Source organism: Camelus dromedarius, chromosome 1, assembly GCF_036321535.1.
Source record: "Camelus dromedarius isolate mCamDro1 chromosome 1, mCamDro1.pat, whole genome shotgun sequence".
NCBI lineage: Eukaryota > Metazoa > Chordata > Mammalia > Artiodactyla > Camelidae > Camelus > Camelus dromedarius.
In genome coordinates, this window is record NC_087436.1 from 54047523 (window position 1) to 54066621 (window position 19099).

General features: G+C 32.2%; 1 protein-coding gene across 9 annotated transcripts in view; it reads right to left on the reverse strand.

Annotated features, from left to right (window-relative positions):
- The window catches only part of RAP1GDS1 (Rap1 GTPase-GDP dissociation stimulator 1), a 129444-nt gene that overhangs the window by 67269 nt on the left and 43076 nt on the right, over positions 1-19099 (reverse strand). For 7 of the 9 annotated variants that reach the window (XM_064484681.1, XM_064484673.1, XM_064484670.1 and 4 more), the window contains exons 3-4: positions 16100-16222; positions 9366-9491 (exon numbers count right to left, since the gene is read on the reverse strand). In XM_064484681.1, the coding sequence (XP_064340751.1) occupies positions 9366-9491; positions 16100-16222 (249 nt within the window). Of the gene's footprint in view, positions 1-9365; positions 9492-16037; positions 16223-19099 lie in introns of those variants that run through there. The other 2 variants (XM_064484682.1, XM_064484684.1) reach the window with 2 other exon arrangements.

The window sequence follows — 19099 nt, forward strand, 5'->3', positions numbered from 1 at the left end:
ACTTCTTATTGAACTAAAGAAAAATCATTAATACTTTTGCCATGTGCAAGGCTCCCTCACATGTTGCCTCCACTTTCCTTACCTATAAAATTGATCACAACTACCTGAAAAGTGTAATTCCATCTCTTTAACAAAGCATTAGCTTTTTTAAAACATGATACTTAATAGCTAACTAAGCACTGGAAAAAAGCAGCTATATAATGTGTTCTTTGCACAAGTTTTATTAAGGTAAAAATTTACAGATTCTTAGATTTTTAAATCATTTTAATAAACAAAAGGGATCTGAATGTAATATCAAACACAAAACTGGAAAGATCATAGTTCCTCAAAGTATAAACTATTTGAAGGGTTATTAGTTAAATATTTAACACTGTTTAAATCTGGTGAAGTACTTTGCAAGAACCAACCAAACTGACGATAAACAATCCAATCTTACTTTAAAATTTAATTTCACTCTTCCTGCTGCAGTCATTTTTTGCCACAGCATACCTGGCCTACTATAATGGCGTCTTGATATCTCTGCCTCCCTTCTCTTTTCATTTCAATATAAACTATATCCTTCTGTGAAACTGAAAATACCAATTCAAGTTATTTTCAGTGGCTCTTTCCTGTCAACTCATTCAAGTACAAAATAACTCCTTAGCCTGCACACACTCTAAGTGCACAACACACACCAATAAATGAATGCCAAATCAAGACCTCTAACTACAGTAAAACTTCATTACCATTTTGTTATTTAAAAAGCCATATCTTCATGACTGTTTATAACATGCCCCACCGTGCAAGTTCCGAACTCTTCCCCACACCACAAGTTTCCTACCATCACCTTGCTGCTGAATTTTATTAATAATGGGCCTGACTTCTACTTTACTGCAAAGATGAAAGCCATGCAAGAAACATTCTTTTGAATGCCCTCTGTACTACCTTAAATTTTTTTTTTAATACTTTAACATATATTCTGCCATTTTTCTCTAAGGCAGAAGTGTTTTTTCTCATTCAAACACCAATCCTGTTTACTCGGGTTCAAGATTTCATTTCTTCTTTTTTCATCTATGATCCTTCACCATTAATTATCCCTTCTAGGAAATTTACTCTGTCCTTGTCCATAGGGTTCTAGCCCAACAAATATGTTACTGTTTACACTACTCTAATTACACTCAAAATGCAGCCCTTTCCACAAACCACTACTGTCTCTTTTCTCATTAAACTTTTAGAAAGTCGATACTTTCCCTTCATTTCCTCATTACTCACCATCGCCCCTGAGATTTGATTTCTTTCTCCACAAGACTCAACTTAAAGATGTTTTTTAAAACCTGAATGTCTGTTAGTCAAAATCATCAAAATTTAGTACTTTTTTTTCTTGGCAGTACCTGACACTGTTGACTATCCAACTCTTTGGAATCCATGACAAGAAACTTGTTTTCCTCCAATCTTTCAGTGCTTCTTCACAAGCTCCTTCAGTTATATATCCTAAATATGGCTGTTTACCTCATGCTTTCCTTTATCTATTCCTTTTATGCCTACGGGTCAACTATCACTTTCAAGTGCATGAATCCCAAAGCTCTGTCACCTGAATATGACAACAGCACTTCAACAAATCTCCAAACATACCCATCTGGTTGAGATCTATTTCTGCTGTTAGTGTTATCCAGACCCAAATTTTGGACTCCAAGATTTCTTACTTTTACTTGAGTCCTTCTTGAATTCTCTCTTTTTTCTCTTTCTTGTCTTTTTCTCTTTTTTCTCTTTTCTCTCTCTCTCTCACACACACACACACCTCTTCCTTCCTGTTCTCTTTATTTTTCAAGTTTCAGAAGAAACAATAAGCTTCTAACTGGTTATTCTTCATTTAGTCCACTGTCCAATGGCTTTTAAGTAAGAATGTGCATCAAGTCCACTGTCCAATGGCTTTTAAAGTAAGAATGTGCATCAGAGTTTTTTGGGGTTTTTTGCAGAAGATAGATGATAGGTTAGATTCTAGCCTCAGAGATTCTGATTTCTGGTTCTAGGCTGTGGCCAAGAAAATGTACTTGGAAAAAGTTCCCTGTTTCAGATGCATACTTCTTGTTAAGCATGACTGCCAATCTTATAATGTACATCTCTTTCAAATTAACTTTTTCCATGGTATCAACTTGAATATTTAACTCTTTTGCTCAGATACCTTCAATGGCTCCCCATTGTACAAGGCCTTCTGCAATCTGGGTCCCAGGCATATCTCTCTTTATATTATATTATATACCTTTGAAGATGCTTTTCTGTGCTCCTGAAAAATCTTTTAACTCTCTTCTCCACATGTCCAAATCCTATGCAGATTAACTGCTTCCTCCTCTACTAATACCATTGGAAGAGCTCAAACACAAATGAGCTCCCTTCTAGAACCCTGCTGTGTATCTTCTTACAGCATTTAACACATAGAGTCCTATTTTTACTTGTTGATATACATGCTTCATTACCCTGAATGCACTATAATGTCTTTAAACACAGGAGGCACACACACTTGGACAACTAAACAGAAGTGACTATCAGTAAAAATATTTTTCCCCTCACATTATTTGCATTGGTTTTTCTAGAGCAAAGGTAAATTATAAACTACTTATAGGCTGATCCTGACTCACCAGAAGTCTCATCGGAAGTAGAGGCTTGTGGCCCAACACAGAAATTCCCTTGAACTAGGAACGTTAATGTATAACCTATCCCTATAGGTTGCATAGAAACAGAACCTGATGATTACCTATTCTGATCAAGGTCCCAAAAGTATGAACTGCTCCTCTCTAAACTTTATTTTGGGGCTATCAATTTTTTGTTGATTCTTTTTTCTGAAAGTCAAATTTGGAGGAAGAAAAAATCAGAAGGAATTTTGTCCTCTACTTTGATTACACAAACCCAGTAAAACAGTAATTTTCATGCTTGAAATTTTTATATGTATGTGTATATGTATATAAATTTGTGTGTGATATATATATATATGTGTATATATATATATGTATATATAATTTTCTCCCTACTCCCTCAAGTAGGGCTGAATGAAATAAGGTCATTTCCCAAAGAAGAGAGAATATGTATGCCTCTTGGAAACAAAGTTTTTTAAACTTTTCATTTTGAAATCATTAGAGGCTCACAGGAAGTAGCGAGAAAAAATAGTACAGACAGGTCCCATGTACCCTCCCATCCATTTTGCTCCAATGGTAACATTTACATAACTCTGATACAATATCCCAACTAGGAAACTGACAATCTACAGATCTTCTTCAGATTTCATCAGTTTTTATATGCATATGTGTATGAGCATGTATGGTTCTAAGCAATTTTATCACATGTAGAGATTCATGCAACCACCACCAATATATGGTATTTTTAAATATTCATTTTCATATACATCAGAATTTTATCAAATCAATGAGACTTAAAAATCAAAGGTAAGTATATTTTTCAGTCTCAGAAGACAGAACTTGGATACATTATACAACATAGAAATTGAGCAGGTATAATGAATGCGAAGTAGAATTGTATTTTGGTTTAAAATAAACTAGGAAATATACTCAAGACAAAATTTCTTGAAATTTCTAAGTTGTATGCTTCAATCAAGATTGACTACCAAAACCTACACATTTGGGATATACTACCCAAATAGAACCACCCTTTGCTAAAGTATTATGTATTATTTCTTGGATTCTGTTAAAGATTTGGTACAAGAAACAATTATATGGAGAATATTTGAGCAATTTTAGTAGAACCACTATTGAAGACTCTGTCTGTAATGCCAGTCAGTATCTTTTGCGTATTTTAAGAATGTATGCAGAATTACTTAGGGAGCTAACGATACCTGATGATAAATCTCTTCCAGCATTTGTCTCAACAGTTTTTTGTTTGATTGAAGAAACAGAAAATTTCTCCTTAGCATTAAATAAAAACTAGATAGCATACCAAGTTTTTTTTTTTCTTCCCACCTTGGCAACTGAGCAGCTCAAATTAAATTAGTGCTCATTATAGTAAGTATATTACCCTCACTTCTTACTAGGTTTCTCTTTTCCTCTCCTTTTAAGGCTTCTGGCCTTTAGATCTTTATTTTGAATATTTTGTGTACATTAGTATATGTGTTACATTATGTCACAGCACACTTTTTAGAAACAATAATATTATGGACTGAATGTTTGTGTTCCCCCATAAATTCTATGTTGATATTCTAACTCCTGATGTGACGATATCAGGAGATAATGAGATCATGCAGGTAGAACCCTCATGAAGAGACAGGACAGCCTGCTTCCTTTGTCTCTTCTCTCGCTGCCATGTGAAGATACAATGAGAAGGTGGCCGTGGGCAAACCAGGAGTGTCCTCACCAGATACTGAATCTACTGGTGACTTGATCTTGGTTGGATTTTCCAGCCTCCAGAATGGTGAGAAACAAATTGGTTTTTTTTTAAGCCACTCGGTCTGTAGTATTTGGTTATAGCAGCCCAAATTGACTAAGAAAAATGATCAGACATAAATGCTATGTATTTCCTTTGCATAGATGTTCATAATTTATACTGTAAATTTATATATAAACCTTATTTAATCCACACAACAGTCCACTTTACCAATGAGGAAACTAAAACTGAGAAAGATTAAATGACAACTTTGTAAATGGTAGAACTGGAAATCTTATTCATCTATAATATTTGGAGAAGGTAATAGCTAAGTAATAGAGCACATGCTTAGCATGCTTAGCATGCATCAATTCCCAGTTATCTCCATTAAAAAAAATTTGTTTAAACACAATATTTGCCTTCTAGAGGGCATATTAAAATTTCATTTATTTATAATTTTATTAATTTAAAAATAAATTATTTTATAAGCAAATATGCACTATTTGCTTAATTTCTAAAAAGTGGTTTGAATTACTACTCCTATCATCCATTTATTTTCATTCTGATCAGAAACCACATAGGTAGTGTAACTGTCCACAAGTTGTGTTCTTTTGTGCATTTAATTTTCTCCACCATATTAAAAGCTCTTTAATGGCATGAACTTTTTTCAGAGCTTATGATAGTGTTACAAAACAACATCTATTTCCAACTACTATATATTTAGGACACCTTTACAATGGAGTATTTTCATATGATAAAAGCCATAGTTACTGTCTGTAAAAATAGCAGTAGCATATAGTTGTTTATACTTATATACATGATGTACTTTGATAATAAATCCATTAATAAAATATAAGAGCTTACTTGATGAAAGCTGAAGAATCTTGTTTTATACTTACTGGCTGATAATTCTATTCTACTCTAAAACTGAATACTGAAAAACTGTAAAAAAGTAGTATATAGACCAGCAAATCCTTTAATAATGCAATCTGATACTTAACCTAATTTATATCACTGAAATAAACACTTATTTTAAATGCCAGGCATAAACAGTTCCATGTTGAATATAACTGCTGCAATATATTTGGTTACTTAGGCAATTTCAAAGCATATCTGTGTTATTAATATACACTTGTCTAACAAACTTACGTTATGAAATACTGTAGAATTATTGTTGATTATTTTTCAGCATTTGCAGTCAGAATAATAAATTCATTCTTCATCCCTTACATAAAAATAGTGTAGCATAGTTAGAATCACTAACATACAAATAGATCCATGTATGTATTTGGGCATCCTTTCCATTTATCCTTCTTTAAGTCAATGAAATAAACTACATTTAGTTCACCTCACCAACAATGGCTTTGGCAAGCCTGATTACCACTTCATTTTGAATATTTATTTATTACTCAATGAGCAAGAATTCAATTTTCCTTATATCATGTAGGATGGCATATCATGTAAGATTAAGTGTGCATCTTTTTAATAATAGGATTAATTATATAATCATAAGCATTAATTTCATTTCTGTAAAGAATCGTATTTGTTTAATTTTAATATGTATTAATTTGAATCGTATATTCTTCTTTCTCTGGTAATGCAAAAATGCACAAATACTTACTCTCATGTAATCATTTTATTTTAGCTTACACTAAATAACTTTAAACCAGCATTTCCAATATCAACTATTTCCTAACCTCAAGCAGTAACATCTGCAAACAGAGAATCGGTCTTCAGTCACCAATTTATCCTTACAAAAAAGCATTAAGTACAGGGTGGGAATTTAACACGAAGGTCTTCAATACCATAGAACCATATACATACATATATAAGAGCAATTTTAAACGTGCACAGCTATATAAACAAACTAATCATAGAAGAGACTACCATAAAGATGGCCACATAAGAGGGGAAAAAAAACCCTCATTTTTTTCCCATATCATCTTTGAGAGAAATGAGCAATCAAACAGGCCAGAGTATGCATTTCTGAGATTTAATACTATTTCTCTTTATTTAAAGTCACTTTCCCTAACATATCCCATCACAGCTCTGCTGACTCCTTTTCAAATTGAAATATAAGTTTTCTCTCTTCTTTAATCTAAAAGATGTCAAACTTCTTATAAAAAGTTATTTTGACAAAGTTAAAGGGCAAAAGAGCTTTAAAATATTGCTTCTATCAGAAGTCTGTTTGGATACTTGTAAAGTGAAATCTATAAGCACCTCGGAGGCTCTCTGGAAGAACAGAAAGCAGACCAGGCATTTTAAATGAAAAATGTCCCCACTAGGTGATCCTTTCATCTCTATATGCAAGAGAGACCGGGATTCAAAAAGTTCATCAGCAACAAAGCCTCACTCTGTCCGTCCCATTTAGCAGTTACATCAGTCTATTACCTGATGTTAGGATTATATAAGACAGTTTCCTTCCATTAGGAAGAGTTCCTAAAATGGGCACTGTTAAAGCTGGTAAAACTGAAATCTGACCTACTTTTTTCAAAAGATGTCCATGAATTTTGTGGTAAGTGTAATTCTTTGCACAGTTGGAGCTCTCCTTTCAAACAAACCATGTTAAGTGAAAAACGCTAGCAAATGCCTTACTTTCTAAGTGTCAAAATTAAAATCTATAAAATATGCACACATTTCTTAAATTTTTATCTCTAATACTTAATTTCTTATGGTACTTTCTGCATACATTGGCTTTACTATCTATTGTAAGCCTAACATCATTCTGAATAAACCAACAATAAAAAATTATTCATTTGGAGTACATTTATAAAACAAGAGTTTGAGACATGAAAATGTAATGAGAAACGTGTCTCAGGTAAATTTGAAAATCAACCACATAGCATTACATTTATAGATTTTGATATCATTCTCGTCATTCAAATAAAGGTGCTGTACTTTTTCCTACAATTATTCTGGAGAAATCACTGAGACGTTCACAAGAGATTTAACTTCAAATAAAAGGATAAGGAAGCATATAGTCTTATGGAAATTATATGCATTAGACACCATGGCACAATGAACACATTTCACCACATGATTTACAGTAATAAATCATCTCTTACATTTACTCACTTTTAAGATTACTAATTTTATCTTCCTAAAAGGTTAAAAGTATAAAAAATAGTCTGTATTCACTATGCTTAGTTCTCCACTTCACTATAATTTCCACTGAATTAAATGAGAATGAAGTGGTTATAAATATTCAAAAATAAACGAAACAACAACAAAAAATTTATCTCATAGCCTAAAGCATATCCACAGACTTTATCCTGTATAGCTTATAAGAACAGAATAAATGGATATGATAAACACTATAATGGACTTCATTTTCATCAAAACGATAATCTTATTAACTAGACATTTATCACCCTAACTTCAAAGTTCTTTAGAGTACACAGGAAATAAAATTATTCTGTGCCCATGAAAATCAGAGCATGATGAGATAATAGATCACTATGGGTATTTCTTCATTGTGCCAACATAAAGTGAAACTCTAGGACAAAAGTACTCAAAATAGATAATAATTCCTCTGTTCAAACAATGCATAATTCAAGAATATCTAAACTGAATAAAGATTAAAGAATACTTCTTATAGTCTTAAATTCTAGTAATAAACACAGAAGGATAAGAATAAAAACAATAATGATTAATGCTCTCCAAATACATGCCATCAATCTTTGACTATCATTCTGCACAGATCTTTTTAATATACATTGTTAAAATTAATTATATAAAATATACATTCATTCTTGAAAGCTAACATTATAACTATAGTATTTAATAAAAAGTATAGTATTTAATAAAAATCCTAAATATGAAAACACAAAATTATAAACATAAAGCACTAGTATTTTGTAAACAAAGCTAATACCCAAGATGATAAGAACTAGAATGAAGGCGCAGATAGGAAAATTTCTAAGCAGCACTGGGGACAGAAATTCTCCAATTAAAATTCATATTAAAAATCATTCATGCCCTCAGACATAATATAAAATATTCCAGAAAAAGTAGGGAAAGGAGAAATGAGGCCAGCCTTACCCCTACTGATACAGACAAGTTATAATTAAAAGCTGTAGTTTTAATCTTCTTTTCTTCTACTTCTTTCTTTCATAATAAATGAATGTGTTTATAACCTTATTTTCTATCTGGCTTAAATGCACAAATCACTTTTTGAAGCATTGCATGTTATAAAAGAGCTATCTATGCCTTTTATATATAAACTCAATGGGGAAAATAAACAAAAGTTATCCTACTTATATAAACAGAACTAAATTCCTAGGAGATTTTAAAGGTGAATATTAAAAAGGTGTTTTAGCTCAGAAAATAGAAAAGTAAGGAAAATCAGGATATGCCTAATAAGTTGAATATACTCAAGATTTTTCCGTATCTTGTTTACATATATGTGGGAAGCAAAAGTAGAAAATGTAAAATTTTTGCACTGTCTATACCCATTCCCAAGTTCTTGCTTTCTCTTTGCCTACTAGAAACGGTGTATTATAGAAAGTGGTGAGGATGACAATGGCATTATGATAAATAGGAATGGAGTCAATGCAAGATGCAATAGGCCAGTCCAGCTCTTGAGAACATAATGGTTTTTATGAATGGTTTTACTAAATTGCAAGTAATTAAAAATGTAGCTGGACAGACTTAGAAACTAAAAAAATGTGTTATTAAGCATTATCAGTTAGAGATGGTACTTCGATAAAACCTAACTGAAAAGATACATTTTTCCCTAAAATTAAAAGTCCCAATCCTTAGAAATTGACTTACTTCCCTCTGAAAGTATCATCTGTGATAGTAGGGAAAAGGAATGCCTTTCCAATTAAGTCATAGTTAAGAACACTATGGCCTAAATTTCCCTCGGTTCTACTGCATAAGCAGAGCTAAGTCATAATTGGCCCGTGTTAGTGTCTTAGCCTACAAAAGACAGTTCTAGCACTAAAAGTGGAATTATTATGAAAATCATAATTCTTAAACAAAAGTTTATAAGTGTATCTTGACATTTCAACACTTACGGCTATCGTAACATATGTTTCCTAGAGCCCTGCCCGTTTGAAGCAGCACTTCCTGGTCTTTGCTATTTAGCAGCTGCACCAGTGGTGAAATCAATCCAGCATCCACACATGGAATTCGCATAAATTCTGAAAATAAGAGACATATTGAATTAAAAATCTACAGATTTGCAATTACACAAATAACCTCCCTTAAATAAAATAAACTTAGTATTAAATGTTTAAGATGGTTACTATCTGAGGTGTATATTTATGTTCAAAAGAACCATTACAACCCTACTAAATACTTCATAAAATAAGTACACAAAAATAAGTGGGGGTCATACTTTTTTCTTTGCTGACCATCTCTCCATAAACCAAAAGAAGTTTTCATTAACTTTCATTATACCTAATTTATCACTATCTTCTTAAAACTGGATGTGCCTGGAAAGCAACAGTTGATGACAGAAACACCAGCAATGTTCTTTCCACGAGCCTGATCATTGAAGTACTGCAGTTACATACGAGGCCATCAATTTGTGTCATTTTTCACTATCTGTTCTCTAAAGAGCCAAAATACAAAACATTTTAAATGGTTCTAGTTAATGATTAAGAATATGTCCTTTTCAATTGGTAAGACTAGTGGAACTATCTATTCCTTATCTTCATTCCTACTCTTTATTAAAATTCATGTTATGCATCACTCACATCAGCTGCTGCAACCACGCATTCACGAGTCTAAAGCACCAAATCAAATGCTACGCTTTCTTATACTTCAAACCCATTTTTTCTCCTTAGCTTTATAGTAAACCACTCTCAGTTTATTGATTCCCAATGATTCCATTACAGTCATGCTTAGACAAACTTTTTTACAGTGTCTCATAAGAGACTACTACAAAATCTAAGGATAACGAAGGTATCTAATTGATGAAAATTCTTCAATAGCCAACATTAGAATTATCATTTTGGAGTTCATGACTTACTGTAAGGATGTTCTGGTCTCTTATTAACAAAGATCTAATTTCTCAGCCTAGAAGCCATCTTACTTAAAAATCACTATCTTTTCATTCTCACTTTTAATGGGGGAGGGTTCCACTTCTCATTCTGTTTCACAAGTGGCCTCATAAGCAATCCTCCCTCTCTCTTCTTCACTTTCAAATTTTTAGAGCATATCCTACAGGGTTGTTATGTGAGCTGTTAACCTCTGAAACAACTTCTTTTCCCCAGTATAGCTATAAGTCATAGAGGTATTCCTCTCTACCTAAATAAAAGACTGCATTCCTATCATCTCTCTTACTTACCACTATATTACTGAAAATCCTCTATAATTCAAACTTCCAAGACTAAGAGTACTTCCTACTTTTAAAGCTAACCTTTAAGTTTATTTATTTATTCATTTTTTAACTCAGTAGCATGAGGTATCCCATCACCTATTAGGAAAACAAATTATGTTACATACTTCCATGAGTTCAATGACCATCCACAGGAGATGACACATTAATCTACTTGTCTACCTCTTAAATGAATGGTTACTTGAGAATCTTTATAGATTTCAAATCTTAAATTAACTGTCACCAACTTAAATTAATGAAATCAAAGACATATTCATTACCCTTTCCACCTGTCCCTAAACTTAGTTTCCAACAGTGGGATCATTTCAATGACTACTAAAGTAAGAAATTTAGGAATAGTCTGTTGCACTCTTCTTCCAAAAATGGAATCTGCTATTACATCTTATTGCTTTGTATGTTCGTTTTCTTCTTGCTGTTCTTCAGGCAATGGCGACATTAATGAATTACTATTTTTCTTCGCTTTTTATGTTCTAATTGTCTATATGACACCAATTTATCTTTCAAGCTTTTGATGCTACAATCAATAGCTTCATGTATTCTTGAAATGATAAAGGGTAAGTAATTATAGGAAAACTGTAGAATCAAATAAAAATGTTTTGAATGTTTTTTTATTCAAAAGCATATAAAGAACATCTTAAACATGCACAATGTTATATGCCAATTATGTCGTGGTTTTTTTTAAAATACAAAAGTAAAACAAAACTAGCATATTCCTCAGCTTTCAGTCAATGTAAAAGCAACACTGCCAGTCCCTGGGGAAAGTAAACCCCTTCTAAAACCTTTTGCTTTTCAGCCAATTTGCTTTTTAACTGAGGAGTACAATCCTCCTTAGCTAGTTTTAAAGACATGGAGTTACACACTTTAGAGGAATATATGTAAAAATATACCCAAAATTTATCAGGATATGTTTAAAGTAATATATAGTATAATACTGGAGAACAACTGTAACAGTCATCCTCGTTCAAAGGGGCTTCCAGTACACATACCTCTAGTTCACACCACATGAATCTATTACCCGATTACAGCCGGCTAGACTCTGACTCAAGTCCAGCCTGTATACAGGCTGGCCAACAGTCTATCAGATGGTCTAGTTTGAAAGATCAGGCTAAACATGATAATGAACTAAAAAAAAAAAAAAAAAAAAAAAAAATCAGGTTCTCGCTCAGCAATTTTAAATTCAGACAGACAACTGAAAAGTTCTTGGGAGGTGGAGGGAAGGACAGTCAGAGAGGGGTTAAAACAAAGATACATACAGAATGAAAGTGAATAGAAACCAAAGTCAGTGGAAGCCATTAGGTAATAGAAGGCAGAAACATAAAGTAGCTGTATGTGTATATGCATGTCTGCACGAGATAAAATCTATTTGTTTTCTGGATAATGTGTGGACTTCAGTGAAAACATTCAATACCTCAATAGCAACCCAGACTTAGTAATATAAAGTTGACTTATATGTAAGAGTAAGTTTTTTAATTTGATTGTAGCAATAAATAAATGCTTCTTATTTGATTATTTCTATTCTTTCTAAATCTAGTAGTAATTCTTTTATTTTTTACTTTTACTTTCCTAAACTTACTTGAAGTATACATTCATTTAGCATTTTCATAAAGTGTAAGCTATGATGAAAACCACAAAAAGTGTTTTCTTTTTATATAGACTGAGATTCATAAAATCTTTTTATATATCTACTTCTCAAATATTTAAAAACTGATTTTATGTACTTTCCCATTTTTAACTACCTGAAGGAAATGAGTCTTTTATTAAAACTTTTTAAACTCTGTAAGCCAAATAAAAACACAGTGCTAGATTCTACCTTAATGTTTGTTAGGCTAAACAGTAATATACATTGAGTTTCAAATTTTCTCTAATACTTTTCTATAATTAATTCTTAGCTTTTTACATTTTTCTTTAGAAGAACAAGAAAAAACTATGAGGCATGAATATAAAAGAATGAGTGACTTTTATATGTGGGTTGTTGACTTCACATTTCTCATTCATACTTTGTATTGCCTTTGAAAAACGGTAATACTGATAACTGTAATAGATTCTTACAAAATGAGGTTAATTTCCAACACTAAAGTGGCAATGTATATTTAAGCAACCTGACAACATGGTGCATTTTTTTGACTATCAATTTTACTCAGTGATTTTTCTAGGTATACACATGTTTTATACTGAAATAAACATATACTTGCTATGGAGCAGAGGGTAAAGTTAAAATAAACTTATACAACAAAACAGGAGATTTTATGTTTTTGGTGGTGCCCTCACTAGTCCATCCTCTGTATATACTTTCTTTTGTTGTTAAGAGCATTCAAGTGGAAAAGTCTGATAAACACTTTTGCAGTATGATTAAGTACAGATAGGGAGGGAAAAGCATGATATTGATCCAGCCCACTAATTCCATATTACGTTAGACTGAGTTTGGTTCTCAAGCTTTATAGGCATCCGAATCACCTGGAGGACTTGTTAAACTAAATGGCTGAACCCAGCTCCTAGAGTTCCATTTCCAGTACGTATGGGTGAGAGGGTCCAAGAATTTGCATCTAACAAGTTCCTAGTGATTCTGATACTGCTGGTCCAAGACAGGAAATCAGTATTTTGGAGTAATAGAAGAATAAGAATAACAGTAATGACTACAACAACAACAATTAGGAGGAAGACTAGAAGAATAAGATGTAAAGTTTTGTTTGCTTTTACACATTTTCAACTTCAGTTATCAGCCTAATCTTTCAAACCATACACTCAGACCATTGGTACACTTTCCAAGGCTATCATAAAATCTCATTTACTGAAGAGAAATGAAAGGAGAGAAAACAAGATGAAGTATAAATTCCAACTATTATCACACAACTGATTTAATCCCAGCTTATCACCAACTAGTTGTGTAAGATTGGCAGGATATGCAATCAAATTTCTCATGTGTATAAAATAACCCTATCTCATATGAAGTTGTTATGAGAATCTGAAATAATGTATATAACACCTGCTATGCTGGAGACACATAATAGCATTTAGCTATTACTTAGAAATTCATCATTACTATTATTACTACTATGAGATACCTTGAGAGTACAATCTGAAAAGGACAAAACATTTCTAGATAATTCCTGTCTTATTTTTTCCTTTGCCTCAACTCAGTTTTAAATCTGTTATATAGGGGACTACTTTATTTAAAGGTATCAAAATCTTGCAAATTACTGCAATTTATGGTCATAGCTATGCTCCCACATTCATCTTGTTCATGAAATTTCTTACTAATTCTCTGGAATTTTGAGCATCAGCACACAGATCTGTTCATTTTTAGAGGATTTTTTTTGTACGTGCAAATTTAAACATAATTATGTTTTACAGTTAATCCAAATCTAACAAGTATATGCTAATATCGTTCCTCTACTGTTATATAAGGTGCAGAGCAGCATGACGATGAACACATCAACTTCTAATTTCTTTTTTTTTTTTCTGGTTCACGTAATCTTTTTCCATTGTTAAATTTCTAACAAGAAGAAATATAAGCCTAATTAATTCTCTTGGGTCATGTCACATTTCTGAAGATACTTATTTTAAAAAGGAGACTCTAATCCACTTTCTCAGCCAGTCATATAAAAAAAAAAAAAAACCAATGTGGTGATTAAGCAATAAATAACCATTTAAACATATCCCATTTATTTTAATGAGTAGAGATTAGTGATATGCCCTTAACAAGCCTCTGATTAAATGTATAAAGGTTACAAATTATGTCTTTAGAACACAGCTCTCATCTACTAGAATGTTATTTGAAGCAATCTCAAACAGCAGAATTATCATGAAACTGTGACAAAGTATTATAAGGACTGATATTAAGTAAGATCATACAGGACTAGCAATCTACTTCAAAAGAATCTGTTCAAAATTTCTGAATCTATGTTATAGTGTGTGTGTTCATTCTTAAGAAAATAGGTTTTAAGATAAAAATCGATTTCTGGAAATCCATACTGTGGTTCTAATGAGGTTGAAAGTAAGCTACTTGATTTAAAAAAATCAAGCTGCTTTGCACCTAAGAAGATTTAGATAGTGGTTGGTCTAGGTTAACAAACAATGCCTGGAGGGGTTCCATTGTTCAAACTAGATCTGCTTCAGTTCTTTGTGGTCCCAAGGGAATTTCTATCTATTCAGAGCAGGTCAAATCTACTTCAAGTACACTAAATACTCCCAGACCACTAGGAATCTCTGAACTTTTATGACCAGCCTGAATCTGAATAACAGCACAGTGATTATAATTACAATAGCTTAGATGTACAAACAAACAACAGATGGTCAGTTTTCACTAACAACCAAAAGATGATTTACCAATATAGAACCTCAATGGAACCTGAAAGATATTTGGAGCACCTCTAAACACATGAAAAAATTTCACGCCAATGTTCTTTTTGGTAATACACGTATGAACAAGTTGTTTTACTAGGCCAAAAACAACAGATATTGGTACTTACAATGCCAACTGCCACAGTGATTACATAATGTATAAAACTGTGTAAAACTGAAGCCAGAATTTTTAAGTATCTTCTCTTTAAAGTGTAATAATATAATATAATATAATATAATATAATATAATATAATATAATATAACATAACATAACATAACATAACATATATGCAACTTACTAAAATAAAAGGACTAAAAATCATATCAAATTTTGACAAATAGAGGTATAGTACTGGCCTTCCCTTAAACTTAAAAACTGCTTTAAGAAGTCAGTGTTTCTCTCGAACTGAATGAACTAAAATCATGTACAAATATTTCTGCTACAATATAATTTTCCCAAAGAAATCTCCTCTCACTGGATGTAAGCCACATACAATCAGGTGGATTAGATATTATATAATCTAAGCTTTGCTGTCACTTGTTTTTCCAGAGTATATTCACATGGAAACCTAATAAATAAATATTCCCCAGGAAGGTGAGTTCAGAGAACAGTATATTCCAACTGTACTGTTGCAGTCAAGTGCCAATATCAGAAGGATAGGCCAAACTAAAAAAAAAAAAAAAAAAGAATAGTGAGTTTATCTGGGTATAACACAAACCAACGTATACATTGAAAAAGACAAGCTCTCCTGTGACAGTGAAGATGAATGACTCAGTGGCAGCTCAAGATCCTATAATCAAAGTAATAAATGATAGAGGTACAGCAGGGACTAGCAGTGCTGTTCTTTAACTCTACTCGGAAGGAATGGAATAGCAAATGGAAAATGTATGACTGTAACTATAGTCATTTTAAACAATCACATGAAAAAAGTCAAAGAAAAGAGAAATAGAAATAAAAAATTTCTAATCTATAAAATTAAAACATAAATTAATAAAACATACTGACAAGTAGGGTGTAAAACTGAAGATGTTCCCAGCAGAAAAGTTCTTGAGGAAAACCTCACCATTTTTGGCTATTTCTGCTATGATGTTAGCTACTTTGGCTGTGCAGGAAGACTGTGGAATCAACAGACTGGCGAACAGTTGAAGTATTCCACTTCCTTGGATTTTTTCACTTGTTTCCATATCTGAAAGAGATACATACAAAGATCTTCAGTGAAAATCTTCAACATTAACACTAACTTCATCTAAAATAAACTTTTAAAGAATTTTCACCATCCATAGTGAAAGTTAGTTCATTACATATTAAAATGTATACATTTATATAAAATTACTTCAGTTCCATAACCTGCTTTTATCCAGAGTTTTCATTTACACAAAACACTTTTAATACAATCATTTGTCTATCTAGAACAGATTATAAAGGAACCCTTTCTGAATATACCATTTGCATAACAAACTTACTTTTCAATGTTATTTCCAACCCCATCTATTCAAATCAAGAATGCTCTTTTTTCTACTTCACTTCTGAATTCTCTAACAGCACATTATTTTATTTATATATATTTATATATATATACACACAAATTCTATGATTTCCTATAATGCTACAGCAATTAAAAATAACAGCAATTAAATGAACAAAAAATTCACCTTATATCATTTTATATGGAGTGATACAGGAGAATATGCAACTACATAGGACTACTATGTTTCTCACACAACCTACTCAAAACCACCACTAATGAAAATGGGATACAGTAATCAGCAATAAGACCATGGTATTCAGAGATCTATATGGTGATAAAGAAATTCAAGAGGCCCCTGCTTCTTCCCTTTCCTCACCATCTTTGTTAAAATACAACTAAAGAGCCTGGGTATGAAACCAATCCACCTCACGTAAAAGGTATGACCTATTAAAATAAAAGAGAACAGGAACACCTGGAATGATAATGGAAATAAAGAAAAGCTCAAGGAAATAAAACTTAAAATTACTATTTGACTCTGAACAATAAAGGGGAATGACATGTGTTTAAAAATAGAGAGTTATAAGGCTCATTAAAACATTCCACTTAAATTTGTTTCTATGTGTTGTTCCTCTATATCCTCTACATCCTTTGGCAGATATACCAGTAAGAGAACTCTAATGATTTCTTGTTAAGTAAATGGCACCTGCTGTGATCAATAGAGAGTAAGAAAACAATTTTTAATAGAATAATTTGAGAAAGTCTAAAAAAAAAAAAACTATTTCTTTATAGTAAGTGCTGACTGTTCAGTTCAGTGTTTTTCAAACTACAGGTTCCAATCCATTAAGAATTCTGAAGTCAATCGGGGGAACAAGGACCAGCAATTTCTTAAAAAGAGAAATAGAATTAACAATATTTGTAACAACAAAGAAACAGAAAAGAATTTCACACATAGTAAGGTAAAACACTGAGTGAAACTTCAGTTCAAATTACATGTATGCTTACTGAATGTAAAATGTATTACTAATCATAGGTTCTGTTAAAAAAAAAAAGTTAAAACACAATGTTCTGTGCAACCCTTGACTACCCAGGATTTTGGGTTAAAGAACCATAATCCTCTTAACATCATCATCAGAACTGTTGAATATCTGAAGCAATAGAAAATTATGTGGAAAACTGAATGGCTGAAGCAATAGAAAATTATGTCTAAAACTGTAAATCTGTAAAAACTGAAAGTTGTAAAAATGTCAGGGATTTACTATCTTAAAAACATTGATTCGCAATTACTGTAGTTATGTGTGTGCCTGCGTGTTTACCTATGACATTAGTACAAAAGATCCAGTATGAAGATTATTCAGTGTTGAAACAACATCCATGCATTTCCTTTTCCTACCATAAGCCTAGTACACTTTACTACAGCTAATAATATTTCAGTTTCTTACATTTTATGTACTATAATAAAATGGCTGTTTTGGAGATACTTCAAAACAACCTTATTTATTAGGTGAAGAAACAGAAGCCCAGAAAGATGAAGCAAACTTGTCTAAAGGTCACCAATCATACTAATCACAAGAGCATAAACAGCAAATTCAGATTCTACTACACTAACAAATCAATGTGTGTCACCTGGCTGGTAACACTGGTGTTAATTTTTAGAACAGAAAACTTACTTAAGCATAAACAAAACTTGTCTTTTTGTATGCTGTTACTCACCAGTTTCTCGCAATTCAGATTATTATAAACGTAAAGTATACCTAGTGGTATATAAACACAGCAGCTGTCCTTTCGTTCAGTAAGCCCATTTATAAAATATAATGTGCCTTTTTGCTTTTATTTTGCTTCTCGGGTTAAAAAAAAAATACGTTTTTAAGGTACCACCTGAGAATCTGACACCAAATTTCCATTAATTATTATTTATTTATTTATTTTTAGCAAGAAGCCAAAAAGAACTGAACTCAATTTGCCATGTTAAAAATCTTTTTTCTGACCACTGCTGCCAAAAGATGTACAACCTTAGAGCACTGGGGCAGACTACCCCAGGGGTCTTGTCCCACCATCTGTTGGTGCTGGGATGACAGCAAGAATCTGGCATAAGGCATGAATCATGATTAGATGTGAAGCTGAGGCATTTGTGTATGTGGAGGCGAGCAGTTAACTGCAAATCACCCATGCATGTCTCATTTTAACTATAACTAAGAGAATGGCTTAACATCAGAGCTGAATGTCAGGGGCAAAGAAAAAAAAGAAAACAATATAAAACTCTTGCTCTCTGATGAGTTTCCACGGATTATAATCCAAGTAATCAGGAGAATAGTTGTAATAAATGACTCAAGATTTGGGAATAGTTATTTTTTTTAATGCTATTGTCAGAAAATAAAAGGAAAAAATATAATCTACTTCTTCACATAAATCTGGTTTACAATTTAGAAAAATCTAAAAGGAATTCTATGTACTTGCTAGCAAGCGGATTTCTATATAGGTTTAGAATTTAAATTAAATAGCTGAGAATTACTTTCTTTCATTTAGCATAAAAACAAAGAACCAAACACTGCTTACCGTTAAAACACCACCATCCAATAAATAATTACAAAGTTTCAG